Source organism: Leopardus geoffroyi, chromosome C1 (assembly GCF_018350155.1).
Source record: "Leopardus geoffroyi isolate Oge1 chromosome C1, O.geoffroyi_Oge1_pat1.0, whole genome shotgun sequence".
Lineage (NCBI taxonomy): Eukaryota > Metazoa > Chordata > Mammalia > Carnivora > Felidae > Leopardus > Leopardus geoffroyi.
This window is the reverse complement of record NC_059328.1, coordinates 210,671,777-210,699,525: the sequence shown is the minus strand read 5'-3', so window position 1 is coordinate 210,699,525 and position 27,749 is coordinate 210,671,777. Positions and strand designations below refer to the sequence as shown.

Genomic DNA, 27,749 nt, shown 5'->3' with positions numbered 1-27,749 from the left:
TTGGATGCTTAACCAACTGAGTTATCCAGGCTCCGCACTAGTGTCTTTTTCAATTCTAAGATCTCGGGAGAGATTAGAAGAGCTTAGCTTCTGTATCTACTTGTATTCCAATTAGCAATGACTGGTGGGAGCCAAGTTCCAGAATACAAATGAGGTACAGAAGGTCTACTCATGTTAACTGTGGGGATTGTTTTTACAGAAGGAGGTATATAGGTCAGAAAGGTACCTTCAAAGTTGTCTGCTGGGAGGAGCCAAGATGGCGGAACAGCATGGAAGCTTTTTCTGTGCCTCGCGTCCATGAAATACACCCAGACCAACACGAAACCATCCTACACACCTAGAGAACTGATGGGAGGATTAACACAACAATCTGCACAACCTGAACCACAGAATTCAGCAGGTATGCGGCGCAGAGACCTGAACTTGGGGAGCGAGAAGCCGCGAAAGGTAGGGAACTGCTTTTGTGGGTGGAGAGAGGACAGAGACTGGGGGTGGGGGGAGAATATGGGAAAAGCACCCCTCCCCAAAAGCAGCTGGAGAGAGAGTGGAAAATTGGAAACGGCCGCAGGGACTAAACTAAGAAGGGAGAAAGGAGAAAGGAGCGGGTTTAAATTCCATTAAGACTGTAAACAAGGGGAGCACAACAGCTGCAACTCCACAGCTCCCTACCTGGCGGTGCTCTGGTGGGAAGGGCGAATCCCCAGGAGCAGAGTGGGGTCCGGGAGGTTCTCGGGCCACAAGGGGAAAAGCGGCTCCACTGCTGGAAGGACGTTTGGTGGAGACGGTTGAAGCCACCTGGTCCCAGCAGACCCCCGAAAACGGCCACATTCACTGGTGCTGGAACAAGGTCGTTAAGGGTGAAGCCTGGTGCCAGATGTGTGTGGTGATTTTCCATAATCTCTGAAACACTGCTGGTACACTATCTCGCGAACTTTTTCTGGGGAGGGCTGGCACCTGGCGGCAGTCTCGGGGCACCGGCAGCAGCAGGGTCCAGCGGGTGTTCCTGGGTCCAGCCAACATTTGGCCACTGCTCATTCGGCCATTGCTGGGTGAGACCCTCCCGCAGAAGGACGGAACGGGTCAAAGTTGCAGTCCTTCAGAAGTAAGGGTCCGGGAAAACAGCCAGGGGAAAAGAGAGAGGTACTGCCTGTGGCCTGGTCGCCGGGAGTCAAAGAGCAGGGAGTGGACGACAGCTGAAGATGGAGGCCACACTGGGTAGCTGGGTTGCGCATTTTCACCGCTCCCGCACATGCGCATATGCACCTACGACCACCGCAAAAATCCACCCCAGTAGGCTAGCAGCGCCATCTAGTGGAGAACGGAGCTGTTACACTGAGCCCCACCCAACTGGGCCAACTTCGCTCTTCAAGAACACAAGTCTCACTGCCGGCTTAATTTACGGACTATAAAGAGCTACACAGACTGACCTCTAGGGGAAAACGAAGCAATTGCAGTCTTACTTCAATCTGTTAGCAGGTTCATCTATTCAATTTTCTTTCTTTTTTTTTCTTTTTCCTTTTTCTCTTTTACAATTCTTTTTCTTGAATACAGAAAGAGAAAAATTCATTTTTATTTTCAATTTTTATTAAAAATATCTTTCTTTAAGTTTTATTACTATATTTTTTACTTTTGCGTAAATTTTTTTCAAATTCTACTTTATTTCCATCATTTTATTTTAGTCTACTTCCGTGTACTCACCTTTTCAAATTTTCAAACAATTTCTTCTTTTTTCTTTCTTTTTCTTTTTTTCTCTTTTTTGTTTCTTTTCTTGAATGCAGAAAGAGAAAAACTTCATTTTTACTTTCAATTTCCATTAAAAATATTTTTATTTAATTTTACTACTATATTTTTTGCTTTTATGTAAATTTTTTCAAATTCTATTTTACTTCCATCATTTAACTTAGTCTACTACAGTGTATTCACTTTTTCAAATTTTCAAATGATTTCTTTTTTTTCTTTTCTTTTTCTCTTTTTTTTCTTTTTCGTTTCTTTTCTTTTTTTCTTAAGTACAGAAAATGGAAAAATTCATATTTATTTTTAATTATTATTAAAAATGTTTTTCTTTAATTTTTTTCTACTATATTCTTTACTTTTGTGTATATTTTTTCAAATTCTATTTTATCCCCATCATCTCATTTTAGTCTACTTCAGTGTATTCATTTTTTCAAATTCTCAAACGATTTCACTTTTTTTTTTCTCTCCCCCCCTTTTTTTCCCCTCTAATCTGTCAAATGACTTTCAACACCCAGACCAAAACACACCAAGGATCTAGCATCATCTATTCGATTTGTGTGTGTGTGTTTTTAATTTTTAATTTTAATATTTTTTTAATTTTAATTGTTTAATTTCAATTTTTCTACCTCATTAATTCCTTTTCTCCCTTCAAAATGACAAAATGAAGGAATTCACCCCAAAAAAAGAGCATGAAGAAATGACAGCCAGGGATTTAACCAACACAGATACAACAAGGTGTCTGAACCAGAATTTAGAATCGCAATAATAAGAATACTAGCTGGAGTCGAAAATAGATTAGAATCCCCTTCTGCAGAGATAAAAGAAGTAAAAAATAGCCAGAATGAAATTAAAAATGCTATAGCTGAGCTGCAATCATGGATGGATGCAGTGGCGTCAAGGGTGGACGAGGCAGAACAGAGAATCAGCAACATAGAGGACAAACTTATAGAGAATAATGAAGCAGAAAAAAAGAGGGAGATTAAGGCAAAAGAGCACGATTTAAGAATTAGAGAAATCAGTGACTCATTAAAAAGGAATAACATCTGGGGCGCCTGGGTGGCGCAGTCGGTTAAGCGTCCGACTTCAGCCAGGTCACGATCTTGCGGTCTGTGAGTTCGAGCCCCGCGTCGGGCTCTGGGCTGATGGCTCAGAGCCTGGAGCCTGTTTCCGATTCTGTGTCTCCCTCTCTCTGCCCCTCCCCCGTTCATGCTCTGTCTCTCTCTGTCCCAAAAATAAATAAACGTTGAAAAAAAAAATTAAAAAAAAAAAAAAAAAAAAAAAGGAATAACATCAGAATCATAGGGGTCCCAGAAGAGGAACAGAGAGAAATAGGGGTAGAAGGGTTATGTGAGCAAATCATAGCAGAAAACTTTCCTAACCTGGGGAAAGACACAGACATCAAAATCCAGGAAGCACAGAGGACCCCCCATTAGATTCAACAAAAACCGGCCATCAACAAGGCATATCATAGTCAAATGCCCAAAATACTCAGGCAAGGAGAGAATCATGAAAGCAGCAAGGGAAAAAAAGTCCCTAACCTATAAGGGAAGACAGATCAGGTTTGCAGCAGACCTATCCACAGAAACTTGGCAGGCCAGAAAGGAGTGGCGGGATATATTCAGTGTGCTGAATTAGAAACATATGCAACCAAGAATTCTTTATCCAGCAAGGCTGTCATTCAAAATAGAAGGAGAAATAAAAAGTTTCCCAGACAAACAAAAATTAAAGGAGTTTGTGACCACTAAACCAGCCCTGCAAGAAATTTTAAGGGGGACTTTCTGAGGGGAGAAAATATGAAAAAAAAAATATATATATATACATATATACCAAAAGCAACAAAAGATTAGAAAGGATCAGAGAACATCACCAGAAACTCCAACTCTACAAGCATCATAATGGCAATAAATTCATATCTTTCAGTACTCACTCTAAACATCAATGGACTCAATGTTCCAATCAAAAGACACAGGGTAACAGAATGGATAAGAAAACAAGATCCATCTATATGCTGTTTACAAGAGACCCACTTTAAACCTAAAGACACCTTCGGATTGAAAGTAAGGGGATGGAGAACCATCTATCATGCTAATGGTCAACAAAAGAAAGCCGGAGTAGCCATACTTATATCAGACAATCTAGACTTTAAAATAAAGACTGTATCAAGAGATGCAGAAGGGCATTATATCATAATCAAGGGGTCTATGGACCAAGAAGACCTAACGGTTGTAAACATTTATGCGCCAAATGTGGCAGCACCCAAATATATAAATCAATAAATCACAAACATAAAGAAACTCATTGATAGTAATACCGTAATAGTAGGAGACTTCAACACCCCACTGACAGCAATGGACAGATCATCTAATCAAAAAATCAACAAGGAAACAATGGCTTTGAATGACACACTGGACCAGATGGACTTAACAGATATATTCAGAACACTTCATCCTAAAGCAGCAGAATATACATTCTTCTCCAGTGCACATGGAACGTTCTCCAGAATAGACCATATACTGGGACACAAATCAGCCCTAAGTAAGTGCAAAAAGATTGAGATTATACCGTGCATATTTTCAGGCCACAACGCTATGAAACTTGAAATCAACCATAAGAAAAAACTTGGAGAGGTAACAAATACTTGGAGACTGAATGGGGTAACCAAGCAGCTAAAGAGGAATTTAAAAAGTATATGGAAGTCAATGAAAATGATAACACCACAACCCCAAATCTCTGGGACACAGCAAAGGCAGTCATAAGAGGAAAGTATATAGCAATCCAGGCCTTCCTAAAGAAGGAAGAAATATCTCAGATACACAACCTAACCTTATACCTTAAGAAGCTGGAAAAAGAACAGCAAATAAAACCCCAAACCAGCAGAATACAGGAAATAATAAAGATTAGAGCAGAAACTAATGCTATCGAAACCAAAAAAAAAAAAAAAAAAAACAAAAACAAAACAGTAGAACAGATCAATGAAACCAGAAGCTGATTCTTTGAAAGAATTAACAAAATTGATAAACCACTAGCCCATTTGATCAAGAAGAAAAAAGGAAAGGACCCAAATAAATAAAATCAAGAATGAAAGAGGAGAGATCACAACCAACACAACAGAAATAAAAACAATAATAAGAGACTATTATGAGCAATTATATGCCAATAAAATGGGTAATCTGGAAGAAATGGACAAATTCCTAGAAACATAGACACTACCAAAACTGAAACAGGAAGAAATAGAAAATTTGAACAGACCCATAACCAGTAAGGAAATCGAATTAGTAATCAAAAATCTGCCCAAAAACAAGAGTCCAGGGCCAGATGGCTTTCCAGGGGAATTCTACCAAACATTTCAGGAAGAGTTAACACCTATTCTCTTGAAACTGTTCCAAAAAACAGAAATGGAAGGAAAACTTCCAAACACTTTCTATGAAGCCACCATTACCTTGATTCCAAAACCAGACAGAGACCCCATTAAAAAGGAGAACTATAGACCAATTTTGCTGATGAACATGGATTCAAAAATCCTCAACAAGATATTAGCCAACCGGATCCAACAGTACATTAAAAAAATTATTTACCATGACCAAGTGGAATTTATACCTGGGATGCAGGGCTGGTTCAATATCCGCAAAACAATTAACGTGATTCATCACATCAACAAAAGAAAGGATAAGAACCATATGATCCTCTCAATAGATGCAGAGAAAGCATTTGACAAAATACAGCATCCTTTCTTGATAAAAACCCTCAAGAAAGTGGGGATAGAAGCAGCATACCTCGAGATCATAAAAGCCATATATGAATGACCCAATGCTAATATCATCCTCAATGTGGAAAAACTGAGAGCTTTCCCCCTAAGGTGAGGAACAAGACAGGGATGTCCACTCTCGCCGTTGTTATTCAACATAGTATTGGAAGTCTTATTCTCTGCAATCAGACAACACAAAGAAGTAAAAGGCATCCAAATCGGCCAGGAGGAGGTCAAACTTTCACTCTTTGCAGATGACATGATACTCTATATGGAAAACCCAAAAGATTCCACCAAAAAACTGCTAGAATTGATTCATGAATTCAGCAAAGTTGCAGGATATAAAATCAACGCACAGAAATAGGTTGTATTCCTATACACCAACAATGAAGTGACAAAAAGAGAAATCAAGGAATTGATCCCATTTACAGTTGCACCAAAACCCATAAAATACCTAGGAATAAATCTAACCAAAGAGATAAAAAATCTATACACTGAAAACTATAGAAAGCCTATGAAAGAAATTGAAGAAGACACAAAAAAATGGAAAAAGATTCCATGCTCCTGGATAGGAAGAACAAATATTGCTAAAACGTCGATACTACCCAAAGCAATCTACATATCCAATGCAATGCCTATCAAAATAACACCAGCATTCTCCACAGAGCTAGAACAAATAATCCTAACATTTGTACGGAACCAGAAAAGACCCCGAATAGCCAAAGCAATCTTGAAAAAGAAAACCAAAGCAGGAGGCATCACAATCCCAGACTTCAAGCTATACTACAAAGCTGTACTCATCAAGACGGTATGGTACTGGCACAAGAAGAGATACTCAGATCAATGGAACAGAATAGAGAACCCAGAAATGGACCCACAAACGTATGGCCAACTCATCTTTGACAAAGCAGGAAAGAATATCCAATGGAATAAAGACAGTCTCTTCAGCAAGTGGTGCTGGGAAAACTGGACAACGACATGCAGAAGAATGAACCTGGACCACTTTCTTACATCATACACAAAGATAAACTCAACATGGATGAAAGACCTCAATGTAAGACAGGAAGCCATCAAAATCCTCAAGGAGAAAGCAGGCAAAAACCTCTTTGATCTTGCTGCGGCAACTTTTTACTCAACACGTCTCTGGAGGCAAGGAAAACAAAAGCAAAAATGAGCTACTGGGACCTCATCAAAATAAAAAGCTTCTGCACAGTGAAGGAAACATCAGCAAAACTAAAAGGCAACCAAAGGAATGGGAGAAGATATTTGCAAATGACATATTAGATAAAGGGTTAGTATCCAAAATCTATAAAGAACTTATCAAACTCACCACCCCAAAAAAACAAATAATCCAGTGAAGAAATGGGCAAAAGACATGAATAGACACTTCTCCAAGGAAGACACCCAGATGGCCAACCGACACATGAACAATTGCTCAACATCACTCATCATCAAGGAAATACAAATCAAAACCACAATAAGATACCACCTTACACCTGTCAGAATGGCTAACATTAACAACTCAGGCAACAACAGATGTTGGCAAGGATGCGGAGAAAGAGGATCTCTTTTGCATTGTTGGTGGCAATGCAAGCTGGTGCAGCCACTCTGGAAAACAGTATGGAGGTTCCTCAAAATACTAAAAATAGATCTACCTTACAACCCAGCAATTGCACTACTAGGCATTTATCCAAGGGATACAGGTGTGCTGTTTTGAAGGGACACACACATACCCATGTTTATAGCAGCACTATCAACAACAGCCAAAGTATGGAAAGAGCTCAAATGTCCATCGATGGATGAACGGATAAAGAAGATGTGGTATATATATACAATGGAGTATTACTCGGCAATCAAAAAGAATGAAATCTTGCCATTTGCAACTACGTGGATGGAACTGGAGGGTATTATGCTAAGTGAAATTAGTCAGAGAAAGACAAAAATCATATGACTTCACTCCTATGAGGACTTTAAGAGACCAAACAGATGAACATAAGGGAAGGGAAACAAAAATAATATAAAAACAGGGAGGGGGCAAAACAGAAGAGACTCATAAATATGGAGAACAAACTGAGGGTTGCTGGAGGGGTTGTGGGAGGGAGGATGGCTAAATGGGTAAGGGGCATTAAGGAATCTACTCCTGAAATCATTGTTTCACTATATGCTAACTAATTTGGATGTAAATTTTAAATTTTTTTTTTCAACGTTTATCTATTTTTGGGACAGAGAGAGACACAGCATGAACGGGGGAGGGGCAGAGAGAGAGGGAGACACAGAATCGGAAACAGGCTCCAGGCTCTGAGCCATCAGCCCAGAGCCCGACGCGGGGCTCGAACTCACGGACCGCGAGATCGCGACCTGGCTGAAGTCGGACGCTTAACCGACTGCGCCACCCAGGCGCCCCATGGGTGTAAATTTTAAAAAATAAAAAATACGGGCGCCTGGGTGGCTCAGTCGGTTGAGCGTCCAACTTCGGCTCAGGTCATGATCTCGCAGTTTGTGAGTTCGAGCCCCATGTCGGGCTCTGTGCTGATAGCTCAGAGCCTGGAAACTGCTTCAGATCCTGTGTCTCCCTCTCTCTCTGCCCCTTCCCTGCTCATACTCTGTCTCTCTCTGTCTCTCAAAAATGAATAAACATTAAAAAAATAAATAAATAAAAAATAAAATTTAAAAAAGTTGTCTGCTATATTCCTTCTCTTCGTTTGTAAGTGGATTCCCTTTCCTGCTTTATCCCTAAATATCTTTCCCTTGCTAATACAGATTATATTTCTACATTTTTACACAATTTTTCAGGTACCTACTCTTAGCTACAAGTGGAGAGACTACCAAAGCCAAGTGGAAGTAGGCTTTGTTGTGGCCACTACCAAATCATGCTACTTAGTTTTGGTCCTCTGGCAAAGAGTCTAGAAGTTAGGTAGAGTCCAACAAGTTCAGGTCCCTTTGAACACCCCAATACCTAAAGAGTTCTGTAATTCAACTCCTTACGGGGATGGGAAAGCATGTGAAATTGCCAAGTCCACCTGCTAAAATAAGTAACTACCTCTTCCCATGCAGTTATCTCAGTAATAAATACATAATTTACTTATATATTATTATAATTCTGTAGCCATATAATCTATATAACTCAGCGGCATGGTAGTCTCTAGCAGTGAACTTTTATAAAATAAATATGACATTATTCTAGATAACCTCAACCATGCAGAAGTATACAAACCATTCAACGGGACTATCCCCCTTCTCACAGCGCCACTGAAGGGTAGTGCTCTGTACTGGTGTTCCTTCCGTCATTTTCAGAGGTTTGTGTGCTATGGTGATGGGTGGGGGATGCTTAATCCATTTGGTACGAAGAGTCATTTTCTGTTTGGACCCCAACGTGCAACTAACGCTTCAGTGTCCCTTACCAGACACGCCCAGTGTAACACATGCCCCATGCCCTCCTGCTTCTGCAGGTTGGGGTGCCACTCTCTGAGACCATGACGCCTGAGCTTGTGGATGACACCGACTCCACTTCTGCACTCACTCAGCCACTCGTCATTCCCAACAGCATCCGCGGCATGCCTGCTCCGGGCCGGAATGGGGACCACTCGGGGGCAGAAGGAAGGCATGGGAGGCATTAGAGCCGCCTAATGTTTCAATCTCTTCCAGACACACATTGGTTTGTAGCTCATCACCCACTTGAACTCAAGCATAACTGAGTGACCCTTTGGCCAAGCGAATGTGGCAAGAGGTGATGTGGCTCTCTTCTGGACAAAAACCTTAAGACCTCGTATGTGGCTCCTCGCATCTTTTTACTCTGCCTCTACAGTTGTGAGAGCCGGGGTAGAGATGGCTGTGCCTCTGTCAGCCTGAATCTCTCAGTCATTACCACAAGCAGAGCCCTCTTGTTGACCCACGGATGGCCAATTAGCACGAGAACTTTTGTATTTCATTTTATTATTATTATTGTTTTTTAATATTTTTTAAAAAATTTAAATTTGCATCCAAGTTAGGTAGCATGTAGCGCAACAGTGATTTCAGGGTAGAATCCAATGATTCGTCCCCTACATGTAACGCCCAGTGCTCATCCCAATGAGTGTCCTCCTGAATGCTCCTTGACCATTTAGCCCATCCCCCCATCCACCAGCAACCCTCAGTTTGTTCTCTATATTTAAGAGTCTCTGGTGTTTTGTCCCCCTCCCTGTTTTTATATTAGTTTTGCTTCCCTTCCCTTATGTTCATCTGTTTCGTATCTTAAATTCCACATGAGTGAAGTCATATGATATTTGTCTTTCTCTAATTTCTCTTAGCATAACACACTCCAGTTCCATCCATATTATTATTTTTTTCATGCTTATTTGAGAGACAGAGAGAGAGAGAGAGAGAGAGAGAGCATGAGCAGGGGAGGAGCAGAGAGAAAGGGAGAGAGGGAGAATCCAAGGCAGGTTCCAGGCTCTGAGCTGTCAGCACAGAGCCTGACACGGGGCTGGAACTCACAAACTGTGAAATCATGACCTGAGCTAAAATCGGACACTTAACCGACTGAGCCACCCAGGCATCCCATATATGTTCATTTTATTATTGAACGTTTTCCAAATAAGGAACTTCCATAGGTGGTAATAATATCAATACAACAGAAAAAAATCATGTAAAATGGATATTCTTGTTTTTATTTTTTATAAGGCATACTAGTCAAATACATTAGAGAAGCATATCTTAAACCCATCTTTTTTTTTTTTAGTTTTCATCTTTTTATTTTCTTGCATAAATATATCTAACACATACTACAGATTCCGCCCCCCCCCCCACACACACACTTTCCTTGTCCTATGGAGTCATGGAGAGTGACCTTTATCTGTGTTATTACGTGGGTCACAAGGGCAAGTTCAACCAAGAGTTCCTGCAGTTGTGGCTCCTACCTGAGAGGAAATTGAGGTGTGCCAACAACAGCAATTATACAAATGATGTTACGATCAGAGAAAGAGGCTTATGTACATAAATGTGTGATACGGCAACTGAGGAGAATAACTAATGACAATGAAAAAGCCTGAGAGGACGACGCTTTGTGGCCTCCTGCTGACAGGGTGCGCTGGCAGGAGCTTGAAATTGTCATTGCAGATGAACACGTTTCTTTGACCACATCAAAGATTGGCTCTCATTGATGTCATTCAATCCAAGGATCCAGAAGGCGTCCTGGTGCTTTACTGTCTTGCCCAGGACCTGAAGTGTTTTGTCTTCAGTCTTACTGGATGACACTTCAAGATTAAGCCAGTGTAGGGGCGTCTGGGCGGCTCGGTCAGTTAATCGTCTGACTCTTGATTTAGGCTCAGGTCATGATTTCAGTCAAGGTTGTGATATTGAGCCCGATGTCGAGATCTGTGCTAACAGCGAGGAGCCTGCTTGGGCTTCTCTCTCTCCCTTTCTCTCTTCCCCTCCCCTACTGATACTTACTCTCGCTCTTTAAATAAATAAACTTTTAAAAAAGATTAAGCCAATGTAGATTGGATACTGGGGTGGACACAAGTTTGTGTGGGGGGTGGGTGGGAGTAGCTGTTTTTAATCATTATCAGGAAATTTTTGTGTCTATGAGGGAAACATTTTATTATAAACTATAAAAGCTTGTTTTTAACAAATACATAACGAAGTGCAAATAAACCCCAATTTACTTCCTTAACAGTTCTCATAATAATGTCCTGCCCTACTGGACTCTGAACTACTTCCCGCAATTATTTTTCATAAGTTCTAAACTTTAACTAGAAGGCTCAGGATAAAAGGCAAGGCAGCGCCACCCAAACAGCCACTTTGACAGGGTTTCTCGTTGAACCAGGGACTGACCATGACCTGCTGTGAAGGATGGACATCCTGTAATGGATTCACTTTGCTGGTTCTACTTCTACTGGGAATAACCCTCAACGCAATCCCTCTAATTGTCAACTTAGTTGATGAAGGCCAGTTTCTTCAAAACCCCATCTCTTGCTTTGAGTGGTGGTTCCCAGGAATTATAGGAGCAGGGCTGATGGTGAGTAACGTTTACTTGGCCTGATTTCGAGAAAGGCCTGTCTATTTTACCCAACTTCTAAAGACTTTTAACCTGATGGTGGGCTACGTCTTGGCTGGGGATGCTGTCAGGAGGAGTGGAATGGTATTAATTTATACTGGCATTAAGTGAAGACCGACAATTTAAGTAAACTGGAGTACAGGCCAGGGGGCTCGGGCAAAAGAAAATAATAATTTGATAAAAGTTGGTTGGGTTCGTACCGATCATATTTCTTCACATGTAACGCTGTTCTTTATTGTGTTCAAGATGTTTTGAATCCATTCCCTCAGCTTTCCTTTGCCAATGCTAGTCTCTAAGTATTCACAGGAATATGGGGTGGGAAATGCTACCCATAAAGGGACTCTGGTTAAAGCCAGAGAAATGAGCTTTTGTTTGGATGTGTGTGTTTGTGTGTGTGTGTGTGTGTGTGTGTGTGTGAACGATGATGATCATGTTACTGCTTCTGGTCTTATCCCAGACTTATATGAAAACACTCGTGGGTCATTAGATATTAAGCTTTAGATAAAAAATCCTCCTTTGGCTGGCACACTGGATTTGAAACTACTCTGGCACCAGAAAGCCATTTTAGGAAGCATTCCGCCCAAAGTTGATGGTTTCTTTTCCTTTAACATCGTGAGCAATCTGTTCACCTTGTTCTAGGTAGAAAAAGTTACTCAAAGGGCTATTTCTTCCAACCACCATGAGACTTCTCTTCCAGGCTGAGAGAAAGTGATCAATAGTGCTCATCCACGATGCAACTGCCAATCCTTGTGTCTGCTTTCTGCCCTTCTAGAAGTTTCTCTCCACTTGAATGGCATGAGCTTCCTTGCATCTGCTTAGACCAGCAGCCAGGAGCAGCTAGCTGGTCAAGTGTTGTTTGTTTGTTTGTTTTAAGCTTATTTATTTATTTTGAGAGAGAGTGTGTGAGAGAACATGTGCCAAGGGCAGAGAGAGACAGAGAGACAGAGAGACAGAGAGACAGAGAGAGACAGGGCATCCCAAGCAGATTCCTTGCTGTCAGCGCAGAGCCCGATGTGGGGCTCGAACTCACAAACCATGAGATCATGACCTGAGCTGAAGTCGGACACTTAACCAACCACGCAGGTGCCCACAGCAGGCCAAGTTTAATCAATGATGGCAATTTCCATGAAAACCCTAAAAGTTCCTAATCCATTAGGATAACTCATGTAACTTTAAATATAAATTGGTTCTACTATAAACCCCATCCCCATTGAAAAGAATTTCTTGCTAGCATTCATGGAGCCTCAGGTGGTGATAGTGCACAGCTATGTTCTATGTATGCTTATTTTGGTGGGGGGGGGGAGGGAGAGGAAGAAGAAAGGGGATGAAGACAGAGTGAAAAACACACAGAGAGTACCGTTAAGCGCCAGCTACTGGGGGTCACGCTTTACACTAGTTCATTTCATCTCTCTGATGATCTGGCCAAGTAGATATTATTACTTGTGTTTTGACAGATCAGCACACAGAAGGTTAGGAATGTTAACAAGGTCACATAGTAGGAGTGAAACTCAATTCCAGATGTATCTGATTCCAAAGGTTTGTTTTCCACCAGTATTAGCATCATCATTCTCAACGACTGTCTCCAACTGACAAAGGGGAAAGATGAAATCCAGGACGTAATTCACACATTTAAGTGGCCAGGAAACTGAAGCATACAGAGGTGACAAAATCTGTGAAACAGTTCCAGAGGATCTGGACTTCCTGGTTCTACGATTGCACTTGCTTTATCATCCTCAATAAACATTAATGAGCTACCGGAATCACACAAGGTTATCTCTGTTGCGCAGCATTGTAGAAGGTCATCAAAGCAGCAAACAGCTCCTTGAAAATTTCAACCTGTCTCTTACAGACTGAGCTTCAAACTCTAGGCTAGGCTCACAAGCAAACTAGTTGATGATAGAAAGGCTCAGAACGCAGGTACATTTTCCTGATCCTTGGCTATATATAGGACCTGGAAGAATATCTTTTTCAAAGGGAATTGTTCAAAATGTGGATCTCTTACTACACTTCTAAATACAAAGAAACGTTAATAAGGAAGAATTCACTGCCTGTGATAGCACTTTTGTCCTAGTTCTTGAAATCTTTCTAAAATTGCTAAGGTATTTTAAACTTTTTTCAAAAATGGGATTTTGCAGGAAGTAGCTAATAATAAAAACTGTGGAATTCATTATTGATTATTTCATGAAATACACACTCATTTTATGGTTTTATGATTTACTCAAAAGACAGGCGAACTTTTTCATCTTTTGAAACCATAATCAAGAGTAAAGATGTTGCATAATTATTTTCAACCATCATCTCCTAAGTGGAAAAATCAATACGTGTTATTTTTTTCAGGTACTAAAAAAAAAGACTTGAAGTCCATCCTCTAAAAATAGAAAGGTCATTTTATTTTATATGAGTCAGTTGGAAGTCTCATCTTAATCATGCTTACTCATTGAGTGTACTTATTACATAATGGTAATATATTAAATATCATTAATTAACACAGAACAAGTCTTAACAGAGAACAAGTTGTTGAATGCTAAACACATTAGAAAATATTACATATAACAAGAGTTTTCAAAATATAATTTTTGTATTTATGCTGAACTATGGCTTTGTGTGTTATTCTCATATTCAAGTACATAGAAAAATGCCCAAAGTTTGCATTTTATCAGAGTTTCAATGATGTGAAAGCTCTCTTGTACTTCATTTACCAAATCATATACTACCTTACTTCTAAAACTGGATAAAAGTATGTGTTTCTGTAAGAAAAAAATGAACAATACTACTTCTTTCTAAAAACAAAATCTATTGTGGTGCCTGGGTAGCTCAGTCGGTTAAGTGTCTGACTTCAACTCAGGTCATGATCTTGCGGTTCGTGAGTTCAAGCCCCGCATCAGGCTCTGTGCTGACAGCTCGGAGCCTGGAGCTGCTTCAGTTTCTGTGTCTTCCTTTCTCTTTGCCCCTCCCCTCCTCGTGCTCTGTCTCTCTCAAAAATAAACATTTTAAAAAATTTAAAAAAAATCTATAGAGATTTTTAATTTCACACAAACTCATGCTTAGGAATTGAAGAGAAAGAGTATTCTCATAATTACTAATGATCACAGGAGATTATCTGGAAGATTTATAATTCAGTCACCTGTGTACACATATATTTTCACATTTTACTGTCCATGGGCACCTGGCTGGCTCAGCTGGTGGAGCGTGCAACTCTTGATCTCAGGGTTGTGGGTTCAAGCCTGACATGGGATGTAGACATTAAACAAAAATCAAATCAAACCACATTTTACTGTCCATTTCATAAAGAGTCCCTCCAATTCCCAAAACTCTGACTGGGCAAAATGGTTGAAATACAGTGAGTTATTAAGTTACCCATAATCACATAACAAAGATGTGTTAAGATGTCATGAACCTGGGGGGGAGGGGCTGGGTGGCTCAGTTGGTTGAGCCCCTGGGTCGATTTTGGCTCAGGTCATGATCCCAGGGTTGTGAGATGGAGTTTTGCATCGGGCTCTGCTGACAGTGAAGAGCCTGCTTGGGATTTTCTCTCTCCCTCTCTCTCTCTCTAGCTGTCCCTCCCCGTCTCATGCTCTCTTGTGCTCTCCCTCTCAAAAAATAAAAAAAAAATAAAAAAAAAAAAAAAGATGTCATGAAGTCAACTGGGTGAGAATTCACATACTGTCAGTCATTGTTATCTTATAAAACACCTTTGCAAGGGAAAAGAATTACGAAAGATGTTCAGCAGCTCTGAAATAAATTAATCCTCAAGAAAGTTAGTTTAATTTACATCGATAGGGAAAATGGAATGATTTATCCATTTAAGTTGTAACTTAATGTTGTTCCAACTTTAACATATTCATTGCATTTCTAAATCAGGGGCTGGGAATTTTGTTCTATAAGGAGCCAGACAGTATTTTAAGCTTTGTGAGCCAGACAGTCTCTCACAATTACTCAACTGTACCATTGATGTGTGAAAGCAGCCGCACAAAATATGTCAGTGAATGGGCATGGCTGTATTCTGATAAAACTTTATTTATAAAAAAAAAGATGGGGGGGGGCACAGTGCCGGTTGTGTCCTAAATGATTTGTCCTGAATTTCAGAAGACAGTATAGCTTATGAATACAACAAAAGAAGCTTAGTCTATCAATGCTGACACCTATTTGGGGGCTGAAGTTTCTTTTCCCTTTGGGGGTTCTCAGCTATGCCCCTGAGTGGCTTGGCTGTCATACCTACGTGCCTCCTGAATTACAAGGGTGTTGGTGTTCAAGGCAATAGGCAAGCAAAGCTTGATAACAATACAGCATTCCCCACAAGTGACGTGGAGTCAGCACCTGGTCAGGGCGGGGTGAAGTTCGTCAGGAAGGCTGCCTTGTAAGGTGTAAGTAAATCTTAAACCTGTTCTAAAAGGACAAAGGTGGATGGGGGCTTAAAAAGAAGCATCAGGGAAGGAACAGTTAGAAGAGGAGGGTGGGAGGAGCCAAGGGGGTGTGTGGGAGGAAGGATGAAGTGGGACGGGGGCGGGGGAAGGAGGTGAATGGACAGCTTCTCTGTAGGAAGAGAGAATTGTCAGGATTGGCCAGGGTGGAATCGTGGTGGAGTCTGGGCTCTGGGGGCATCTGGGTGGCTCAGTTGGTTAAGTGTCCGACTCTTGATTTCAGCATTGATAGTGCAAAGCCTGCTTGAGATTCTCTCTCTCTCTCTCTCTCTCTCTCTCTCTCTGCCCACCCCTCCCTCTCTCTGCCTCTCTCAGAATAAGAGAATAAATAAAGAGTCTGGGCTCTGGAACCCAAATGTCCAGCTTTGGCTCCCAACTCGTCCACTCTCTTACGCAAGTCACTCGAACTTTCTGTGTCTCAGTTTTTTCACGGGTAGAATGGGAGTAATAATAGTTCCTACCTCAGAGGATTGTTATGAGGCTGGCATGAACTAAAACATGTTCAGCACCTACAACGGTACCTGGCCCCTTGTTAGAACTCCATAAAACATTAGAAAGCAAGAGTGGAAGGAAAAAAGAGGGAACTACTTTCAGGGCAGCTATGCTGAGAAGGCAGAAAAACCTCATGGCTAACATTTCTTAAGTAGAAGGAAGTAATTCACATGTCGCTCTTCAATGATACGACACTTTTTCCGGGAAGAATTTCTAGTCGGAGCTGCTGACTAGGTAGTCCTAAAAATTTAAGCCTCATCCCGAAAATGCGGCATCATTTCTTACAGCTTTCCTCAGCATTGTGTATCTCCCTCGACACAGAATGCATTATAGACAGGATTCCTGAACATCAGTGTAAAGTGAGATCATTACCCATCATGGACACACGAGCAGAAAGGAGAATGTGGAACCAAAAAGAATGCTCGGATCATAAGCTTGGTAACTAGCTAGACAGTGGTGACCTCGGGGGGTATGAGGAAACTTAGGAAATGGGAGAGGGTGGTGACAGAATTCTTAGTTCCCAACTGCCAGCCCCACAACTTCCTTTCTGGGCGCTTCCCAGATTAACTCATGCGATTTTTGGGAAATTGGATAAGTGGTTGTAGATTATAGTAACTTAAAACAAGAAGAAGAAAAAAAAAAAAGAGAAGAAAAGGGACTTTTGGATGGCGCAAACAATTCTTCCAGGAGCGTTCTTTCCAAAATAATGGATAAATAACTCATTCTATTCCATTTAAAATCCGAGTCTCTCTAAAGATGAGAGTAGAGCCAGAATGTAGACGGGAGGGTTTGAAGCCGTTATCCTCATCTTTGTGGTTGAAACGGGGACCCCGATATCAGGAGATGTTGCCAAATTTCCCTGTTGGTTCTCTCGAGACTTGATTTCCCACAACTTGGCGGGAGTGGGGATTACTGCTTTTTCATCTGATGAGAAGACAATGCTCATCCTGCCTGCTGATGTGATTTCCAGGTCATTCCGGCAACAACAATGTCCTTGGCAGCAAGAAAGAGAGCGTGTTGCAACAACAGAATTGGAGTGAGTACAATCCCGTCGGGGCCAAAGCGCATGAGCAGTTGCTGATGCAGCAGCAAAGCTTCCCAAACCGTCAGTGGCAGGACCACAGGCTTAGCAACGTGCCATTTGCAACGATTACATGATAATATGGAAAGTGTGAAGTTTTTCTTTTTCTGTTTCTTTTTTTTTCTCTCCCCACAAAAATTTACCTTTGAGGTCTAGTCTTCAGGCCTTTCCTCAATCTTCAGATGTCACTAAAAGTTTTCAAAGAAAGGGGATTTGTAAGTCATACCCAGAGCCCCAATCGATTTCATAATTCTCAAATATTTGTTATTTTTTGTGGCGTGTATAAAATACTTTGGGAAAGTGTATCCTCAGTTCTGTTAAAGACTGGCTTGCTACGATCGGGAGAATTGTCCTTATCCAGTATAAAGAAGATAACGGGGGGCGCCTGGGTGGCGCAGTCGGTTAAGCGTCCGACTTCAGCCAGGTCACGATCTCGCGGTCGGTGAGTTCGAGCCCCGCGTCGGGCTCTGGGCCGATGGCTCAGAGCCTGGAGCCTGTTTCCGATTCTGTGTCTCCCTCTCTCTCTGCCCCTCCCCCGTTCATGCTCTGTCTCTCTCTGTCCCAAAAATAAATAAACGTTGAAAAAAAAAAATTAAAAAAAAAAAAAAAAAAAAGAAGATAACGGGTTATTTTCTCACAAATGTAGTATGTACCTATTATATACAAAATTGTAGGTAAGTTAAAAGTAAAGGAAGTTAATACTTATTAACCTTCTGTTACTACGCTCAGAACACTTCCAACTCGACAATCTTATTTAATGCTCTCAAAAGCACTAAGTGGGAAGTATTATGATCTCTATTTCATTGACCGAGAAGTTGATCCTCAGAAAAAGCAAATAATTTGCCAGCGTAGCCAGTAGGTGAATTTGCATCCAAATCCATCAGACTCCAAAATTCACAATCTTTACACTATTTATGCCATGACCATTGCTATTATGTAACACTGAGGGCTTTCAATAATCTCTAAGGAAGGGGGTCAATTAATAAACAAGCAGTCACAGTAAATATTCCTGGCTGAGCTGGCTCCCAGAGATTCAGTATTTTTCAAAAATACCCTAGGTGATTCTAATTGTGATCCCAGGGGTGAGAACCAGTTTTTAAAAGCATACATATCTATATCTGTATTACATATTTATATCCATAACAGAAAATTTATATTTCTAAAATTTACTTTTTGACATTTGATATTTATCTAGGCTTATAATTACTTTCTAATTGTTTATAGTCCATCTTTGTTCCTGATACACTATAGGTATTCAGTATATATTAGTTTTCAGTTTCCCCCCTCTGGTACTTTTTAGATCATAATTTGCAGTTTGACTTTGTATTACCTCTCTATTGTACTTACATTCTTAAGAAAGACACTTGAGATATTTCTAAATCCCTGAACGCCAAAATGTCAGAACACTTATCTAGATTTTTCTCTCCAATCATATTTCCATTAGGAATCTTTTGTTCCCCCACATATCCTTTAATGGCAAATCAGTCATCTTTTCAACGATCATTTTTCTTTGTCCTTGGAGGGCAGTGAGTTCAGAATAACCAAGACGCCTTTCACGCAGGTGTTGGGCTTAACACGCCAGGCTTTGCTCCCCCACACCGTGCTTGAAAATCACTGGAAGTCACGCTTCAGCAACATTACAGATTATTACGTGCCAACGAGCTGCAGGAACTCTGGAGTGCCAAGGCGGTGGTGGAGGAGGGGCATGTTGAATAATACTGCTCATGTTTTATCAATAATAGGGAGGCTGGCTACTTAAAATTTCCAGCTTATATTGACTAGATGCAATAAAGTGTTCCTAAGCACTTTTCTCACTTGGTGGCAGCTATGGGAAGCCTGCGTTTAAGTCAGACCAGGCATCTTCCAAGTCTAGAAAAGACCAAAGCATCATAAAAGTGAGAAAGGCTGGATCTTGGGGTGGGAGATGGAGTCACCAAGGCTTGGCTTCTGTATTAACTGTTCCTACTATGTCCCCCAATTCAACTGTTCCTTGCTCCTTCCCTTTGTCGCTTCTTGATTTTGTTTCCAAATGCTTTGGTTTTGCTGAGTCATTTAAATGAACCCCGACTCGGGCAAATTCAGATCCCCAGAGTCACTTTTCTAAAGCCAGGCCCCTTTGTAGCGATGAGAAGTCAGAAATAATAAATGACCTAAAACATCAACAGCGCACTTCTTTTTTTTTTTTTTAATTTTTTTTTCCAACGTTTATTTATTTTTGGGACAGAGAGAGACAGAGCATGAATGGGGGAGGGGCAGAGAGAGAGGGAGACACAGAATCGGAAGCAGGCTCCAGGCTCTGAGCCATCAGCCCAGAGCCCGACGCGGGGCTCGAACTCCCGGACCGCGAGATCGTGACCTGGCTGAAGTCGGACGCTTAACCGACTGCGCCACCCAGGCGCCCCAACAGCGCACTTCTTGATGAGCAAGTGAAGCATCTTGCACAGGCCACAGTAGTACAGAAGAATCCGGATTGGAATTGACTCCAAATCCATCATTCTTCGCTTTTGGCTGGAAGGATTTTGGTGTCGTGATTAAAACCCGAGCACTAGCATTTCCGTGAGATCCTGACAAGTTCACCAACCTCCCTGAATTATAGTTTTCTCATCCATGAAGTGGGAATAATAGTATCTATCTCTTGGGGGGTTATTGAAAGGGCTAAATGATATATGTAAAGCCCAACATCCCACAACGTACACTATGTAGGTAACCACTTATTCAGCTTACGCATTAGGTCTCTAAACCCTCTAGGAGTGGCAATATTATCACATCAAAGGAAAAGGACATGTACTCCTTCCCTTCATTTCTGTAGACTTTAAGTCGTGATTATCATTGACTAACAACTTCACTGAAACAATATGGAGCTTCTTTTTGGAAAAGGTAGACCTATACAAACTTTCACTTGGGCCATAACATTTCCTATGGGCAAATTTCACACTTTTTTCTCCTTTCTCTGGCTCTCGTTCATGAAATGAAAGATGCTTAAAGGTTATAATCTTTGTCTCGAACACAGTATGGTTCTCCAAGGGGGGCAGTTCTGCCCCTGCCTGACCTTCAGCAATGTCCAGGACACTTTTGGTTGTCAACAATTTGGAGCCGGGTTGGTGTTGGTGGGCGGTGGAGGGGGGGGGGGTGCAGAGGAATGCTACTAGTATCTAAACCCTGTTCGAACACTGCACTGTTGACTGATCCCTGCACAATGCAGGGCCACTCACAGCATCAGGACCAAATCTGGATGAAAGATTTGGGAGTCAGGAGACCAGACACCAAAATGTGTGTGCTTAAGATGTAGTCAAGGCTCTGTGAAGTAGAAAGTACACAGAACGGGGAGAAGGTACCAGATTTCAGTGGTCCCTTGAAACGGAAAAGCCTCCGGTATACAAAAGCGCAGAGTTCCCAGAGACAGTGGCAAGCCCCACAACCTTTTCGTGAGTCTAATCAAATGGCAGGGACGTCACCCTCTTTGTTCTTTTATAATTCCGACCTAAGCAAACCGAGATCTTAGGACCTGGGGCTGCGGGGTGGCCGGGGAACAGCAGCAGTTGAACCGAAGCGTGTGCGTGATGCTGAGACTTGAAACAGACCGGGAGCAAACGTGTAAAAACATAATGCCGGTTGGCGCCTCCTTTGTTTTTCAGATGCTTCTGTCATCACTTCTGAATGTGATCACAGTCATTGGTGCTGTGTACTGCATGTTAGTATCTCTCCGGGCTCTCTCGGAAGGCCCTCTCATTTGTAACTCTCAAGTGAACAGCACTTCCAGCTGTGAATTTTCATTCAACAACTTAAGGTGAGTCACCTGATTTTCACGGATTGTCTTACGTGCTGCAGCTACTTACACGAGAAGAGTGTGGTGTTGACATGGGGCCCAAGTTGTTCTTTGATGGCGTGGCCGGGACACACACTCTTAGGGATTTAGCACATTTTCCCCGATGGGCACAATCTCACAGAAACGGAGGAACCACTACGTTCAGAATGCTTTGGGGGTGATCTTGTCTAAAAGGAGTAGTTGCCTCAGATGGCTCATCCTGGTCTTTTAAAAATCCGTGGCTGCATAGGTGTATGTGTATCAAGAATTCCGAGAAATATACGCCAGAAATTTAGCTTTGATCTTTGGAGAATGGTAACGGAAGATGCCCTGGGGAAGTGAAGGGAGCACTGACTTTCTACACTTCTGAGCTAACTCAATGTCTTAAGTCCTAAGCGTATGTTACCTTTATAATTTAAAAAGTTGACTAAAAACACAATACATAAAATCTAGAGCCTTCCTTATAAGCCCTAAAAGAAACAAAGCAGTCAAAAGATTCATGCACTTACTATAAATATACCGTAGGCACGGGAATGAATCCACTTTAACGCCTACAGCCACACCACTGAAGTTACTTGTAAATGGCTCATTTCAGTCTTGTAAGATGGTTCTGTGCCTGAATCTAAGCACTGAATTTGTAAAACTGGACGAACAGAACAACCCAATCCATCAGTTACCTATATGTTCCTCAGTTTGGAAAATAATCAGAATTCACTCTTGGAATTATGTGAAAAAAAATTTCCCCCTCATTTCCTCTTATCTTGCTACATTAAAAAATAAAGATCTCTTGGGGGCACCTGGGTGGCTTAGTCGGTTGAGCCTCCAGCTTCGGCTCAGGTCATGATCTCACAGTTCATGAGTTCCAAGACCCACATCAGGCTCCGTGCTGACAGCTCAGAGCCTGGAGCCTGCTTCAGATTTTGTGTCTCCCTCTCTCTTTGCCCCTCCCCTGCTTGCCCTCTGTCTCTCTCTCCAAAATAAACATTGAAAATTTTTTTAAATAAAAAATAAAAATCTCTCAAAATTTGCAGACTGCAGTTGCCGTGAATCAAAATTCAAAAGAATTCCGTTTCCTAACAGATCCGAAGTTTAAAATCAGAGATTGTAAGCACAGGTGCTGTGCACATTTAGTCCTTCGGAGAGGACAAGTCAGCATGCACCAGGCTAAGCTCTGCAGATAAGAGTCACTCTAGTTGGGGACACAGACAGTTACAGAGAGTAAACAGTTACAAGAGCGATCCTACACTTGCTGGCAAACCGCAGAAAGCACACGCCTATTCTATGCGCTGGAAATACTGTCATCTTCCCCGGATAAATGTCAGCTTTGGGATCCAGAAATGCAAACTTTCTAAGAACACTTAGCCTTACTCCATAGTAAACTGAGGAAACATCATCTTAGGACAGTTCGTGTTAGGGCTAGAAGCTCTCATTTTCCAGACCTGGTTACAGTGGGCACGGATGGATGGTAATCAGACATACTGAGCATGCCTTTTGTCAGCAGAAGTTGCACATCTCGTTTAAGAGCAGATACATCACTGCAGTTTTGCACGAAGGATTGAGCTCCACGAAAGAGGTGCCTCCTTGATTTGCATGTCTTTAGCAAGTAGAACGCCTGTATAATTAGGTTGAACCACAGGAGATGAATATTCAACCATTTCTGACATAGCAAATTTCATATGGTTCAACCTAAGAGCAGGCGCTATAGAATGATGGGCTATATAATCAACGAAAGTTTTGTAGCTATCAGAGTACGTGGACACATGACCAGAAACCTCGAACTTAGCTATAGCTTTTGGGCACAGTATTTCAAAGTAGTTGTGTGTGTGTGTGTTTTAATGTTTATTTATTATTGAGAGAGAGAGAGAGCATTAGCATGGGAGGGGTAGAGAGAGAGGAAGACACAGAATCGGAAGCAGGCTCCAGGCTCTGAGCTGTCAGCACAGAGCCCGACGCGGGGCTCGAACTCACAAACCATGAGATCACGCCCTCAGCCAAAGTCGACGGTTAACCGACCGAGCCACCCAGGCGCCCCTCAAGGTACTTGTGGTTTATTATACTCGTCCTTTTCTGTGAGTGTAAGAAAAAACACAATGCTGCATTCTTTCTTCATGGTGATATTCCTGAGTATCTTCTCTCGTTTCTTGCGTTTCAGCAACATCCATCCAGAATCCTTCAATCTACAGTGGTTCTTCAGAGAGTCCTGCATGGCTCCTGCTGAGGTCACTGATCCCACCCTCAGTGGTACCAGGGCCAGTGATGGTGGACGCTATAGCTTGAACTTCAGTTCTAAAGAAAACAGACACAGGACGATCCATTTTTCCGTGTTCTTGGGCCTGCTGCTTGTGGGGATTCTCGAGCTCATGTGTGGGCTCAGTCAGATGGCCATCGGTCTTCTCGGCTGTCTGTGTGGAGTCACTAAGCGGAGAAGTAGGATTGTGTAGTTTTGTGGCAATCAGGTGGGAATATTAGCAGTTTGAATCATCTGAGGATTGCGTTTAAAAGACACTCTTTCAGAAGTTCAATAGTGGAACGCTGTCTAGGAAGCTACAGGAGTCTTTTTAGGCCAAAAGTCACCTTTGAGGTGGTTAAAAAAGAAAAAAAAATCAGCCTTTCACGTATCAAGCAAGAGCAATCATCAGTGGTTGACTTGGAGGAAAGGCGGAGAGAAGTTTTCAGTTTGTTTTGTAGCTTTCGGTACTTCTGTACTATTTGAATTTTTAAGGACTATATTCTTGTGTGTGGAGGGAGAAGGGGAGAAGGGAGCGAGGGGGAAGGAAAAGGGGGTGGGGAGGGAGGGAGGACAGGAAGGAACAGTTGTCCTGGAAGTGAAAATATAGAATTTGTTTTACTGTATTTCTTTATACTTGAAGTAAAAAAAAAAAAGAATAAACAGATAACCTGAATGTTTTTAGACCTAATTTCTAGCTCACAATATGGGGAAGAGGACACACTAAGACAAACCCCAAACGTGGGGCATCGAACAGACAATAGCCCCGTTTTCAACAAGAAAATATACAGGAGAATAAAAGGCATGATGGGCAGAGGGTGCTACTCTAGATTAAGATTTCAATGAAATGCATCTTGCGGACTCTATCAGGGATAACTGGGGAGACGTGTACAAGGATTGGTTTGGGGGGCGGCGCCTGGAGGGCTCAGCCGGTGAGTGTGCGACTCTTGATCTGGGAGTTGTGAGTTCGAGACCCACGTTGGGCGTAGAGATTACTTAAAAAAATAAATAGGGGGCACCTGGGTGGTGCAGTCGGTTAAGCCTCCTACTCTTGATTTCAGCTCAGGTCATGATCACACGGTTCTTGAGAGTGAGCCCCATGCCAGGTTCTGCGCGGACAGGCTGCTTGGGATTCTCTCTCTCTTGACCCCTCCCCTACTCATGCTGTCTCTCAAAATAAACATTAATAGATACGTAGATGGATGGATAAAGAAATAAATAAGAATTGGTTTCAGTGATGTTCTTAAACAATTATTGCTAATATTTTTAGGTGTGACAATGGTTTAACGGTTATACAGAAAATGTTCTTGTTTTTGAAGAAATGTAGATTTACATGAGTGTTCTTATTTTTATTATTTTTTAAAATGTTTATTCATTTTTGAGAGAGAGAGAGAGAGCACGAGCAGGGGAGGGGCAGAGAGAGAGAGGGAGACACAGAATCTGAAGCAGGCTTCGGGCTCTGAGCTGTCAGCACAGAATCCAATATAGGGCTTGAACCCATAAACCGCAAGATCACGACCTGAGCCAAAGTTGGACGCGTAACTGACTGAGCCACCCAGGTACCCCCGTGAATGTTCTTATTTTTTAAAAAATGTATATGTACATGTTTGGTTGGGGGGGAAATGTCATGTTTTTAAAATACTTCAGCCAAAAAATGAAGCAGTGGAAAAATGTTAATTGTTATATTTAGGTGACAGGTGTATTGCAATCCACTACATTCTTTTCTCTTCCCGTTTGTATTCTTTCACGCTTGAAAATAAATGCCTAGGAAAAAACCAGTCTTTCGAAAGCTGCTTTATATATATGCCAGTCTTTTAAGAGACACGATAACAAAACCATGCATGTACCATATTAAAATGTTGTAAGACAGATAAAACTAAAAATCCCGTTTTCTGAATGTGATCATTCCTGCATTTGATTTCAATTATGTATGTTTACTGGGCTTCAGGTTCTAGAAATAATTTTCAATACCTATATTATAGCCGTCCCCATCCCCAACTGGTAACATCAAGAACACACAGGCATTTCTTTCTGGTTCTGTCTGCTGCATAAAGACCCTCTCCCCACGCCCCCACATACGCTTATTTATCCCTAAGGTCTGGCTTTAGTATCTCCTACTCCAGAAAGCCTTCCCAGGGCGCAGGATTCCAACCAAGGTAGCACTCATCAAACCACGGTCATCATACCTGTCACAACGGAACGTAAATGTTATGTGTCTGTTCCCGCCGGAAAATGTAAGAGAACAGGAACTGTGTCGTTCTCAACCACTTAGCTCCTTCTCGCTTAGCTCTTTCTTAGCTCTCGCTTAGCTCTCGTTAGCTCTTTCTCGCTTCGGAGCCTTAGCAGGGCCGGTCCTCTGCCCAGTCCCCGGCCCCCACTCATATATTCTCCGGCTGCACCCTCTTCATTCTTAACATTGCAGCACAACCAAAAACAAATAAATAAATAAATAAATAAAATAAAAATAAAAATAATAAAAAATATCACTGTACTTGAAAAAAAAAAAAGATTTCTGCACAACCATCAACTTGTTCTCAGGGGCCTTCCCTCACCACCTAATGAAGATTGCCCTTGACTCTCCCTTTTAGCATTCCGTCACCGATACTACTCATCACGATGGCAACAGCACTTTTATTTGTGGCTTCTTACGTTTCACTCCCCGCCCCCCCCCCGGCCCCCCAACACCATATGCTCCATGGGTACCGAGATACGTCTCTTTTATTCACTCCTGGTATCCTCAGTAGCAAGTACAGTGCCTGATACAAGGTGGGGCCGTTGTAAATATTTTGTTGAGTGAACGAGTGGATCTTCCCTTTCGTACTCAGCTTTTGGGGAGAGTCAATGCTGACTGAATGAGCGTCAACCTGCTAATTGCCATAAAATTAGGACACAAGTAAAACGAACGTGACCGCTCACCGGACCGGACAGTACAAGGGTCAGTGGTGGTGCGCAGAAGCTTCTCATCACCCCGGAGATGGGTGGGATGACCCCAGTTCTCCACAGGGTCACGAAGACAGAGACTTAAGCCTCTCGTTTGAGAGCAAAAGAAAGGACGGTTGGCAGTACTCGTGGCTATTTGAGTCTTGTGGGAATGACTCCCTTGGATTACATGCCCACAGCAAAGACCACCTGAGGTTAAGCATCTTTTGGGGACCATGCCATCTCTGTTCTGGTACCTACACTTACACATGCATGTATGTAACACACACACGTAGTCACTCACAAAGCTCACCCATTCTTTTTCACTTCATCCCATGTTCAATCTTGTTTGAGTCTTTAAACTTTTTTTTTGGCTGTATCCACAGCAAAACATTCTCCTCTCCCTTATCCTTCAGCGTATATCCCAAGTTCCTCTTCAATAAAATTTTATTTTTTACTTATTTTTCAACGTTTATTTATTTTTGGGACAGAGAGAGACAGAGCGTGAACGGGGGAGGGGCAGAGAGAGAGGGAGACACAGAATCGGAAACAGGCTCCAGGCTCTGAGCCATCAGCCCAGAGCCTGACGCGCGGCTCGAACTCACGGACCGCGAGATCGTGACCTGACTGAAGTCGGATGCTTAACCGACTGCGCCACCCAGGCGCCCCTACTTATTTTTAATATATTTTGAGAGAGAGAGAGAGAGAGAGACAGCAAATAGGGGAGGGGCAGAGAGTGGGAGACAGAATCCCAAGCAGGTTCTGTGCTGCCACAGCAGAGCCAGGTGTGGGCCTCGAACTCCCAAACCGTGAGATCATGACCTGAGAGGAAATTAAGAGTCAGATGCTTAACCAACTGAGCCACCCAGGCACCCCTCCAGAAGATCATTTTATAATCCTCTAATTGTTTAAAGAGGCTCACCCCCTCCTTCTCTATGGGACGGTCAACTCCTTACAGACGGTCAGAGCCTGCGGCCTTCCTGCTGTACCCGCTTACCGCAGGGGTCGGGGCGTGCACACGCGAGTGTCTACTTCGTGACACAGTAACACGTTGTAAGTAAATAGCAGTTATGGTGAATTAAACCTTTTTTGAGTTTGAGGCCCAGGAAAGACAGTGCAATTTCAGTATCACTGTAATTGAGACGCTAGAAAACAGACATTCATTCAAGAAAGGAAGGAGAGCTCTCTGGCAAATACATTTTCATAAAATTACCTCTCAAAGCGTAAATAACCTGCTACTGCATCGACAAGGATTCCCAGAAGTAGGAAAAAAAAACCCAACAACAACCTA

The 27,749-nt window shown here is 42.1% G+C and overlaps 1 protein-coding gene and 1 pseudogene across 1 annotated transcript; both read left to right on the top strand.

Moving 5' to 3' along the window:
- Nucleotides 1-10,275: 10,275 nt before the first annotated feature.
- Nucleotides 10,276-11,116, top strand: LOC123599569 (annotated as a pseudogene).
- Nucleotides 11,117-11,291: 175 nt separating this feature from the next.
- Nucleotides 11,292-23,753, top strand: TM4SF20 (transmembrane 4 L six family member 20). Its single transcript, XM_045481547.1, has 4 exons — nucleotides 11,292-11,474; nucleotides 17,397-17,462; nucleotides 21,143-21,294; nucleotides 23,465-23,753. Exons 1-4 carry the CDS (start codon nucleotides 11,292-11,294, stop codon nucleotides 23,751-23,753), a joined length of 690 nt encoding a protein of 229 aa, XP_045337503.1.
- Nucleotides 23,754-27,749: the final 3,996 nt, after the last annotated feature.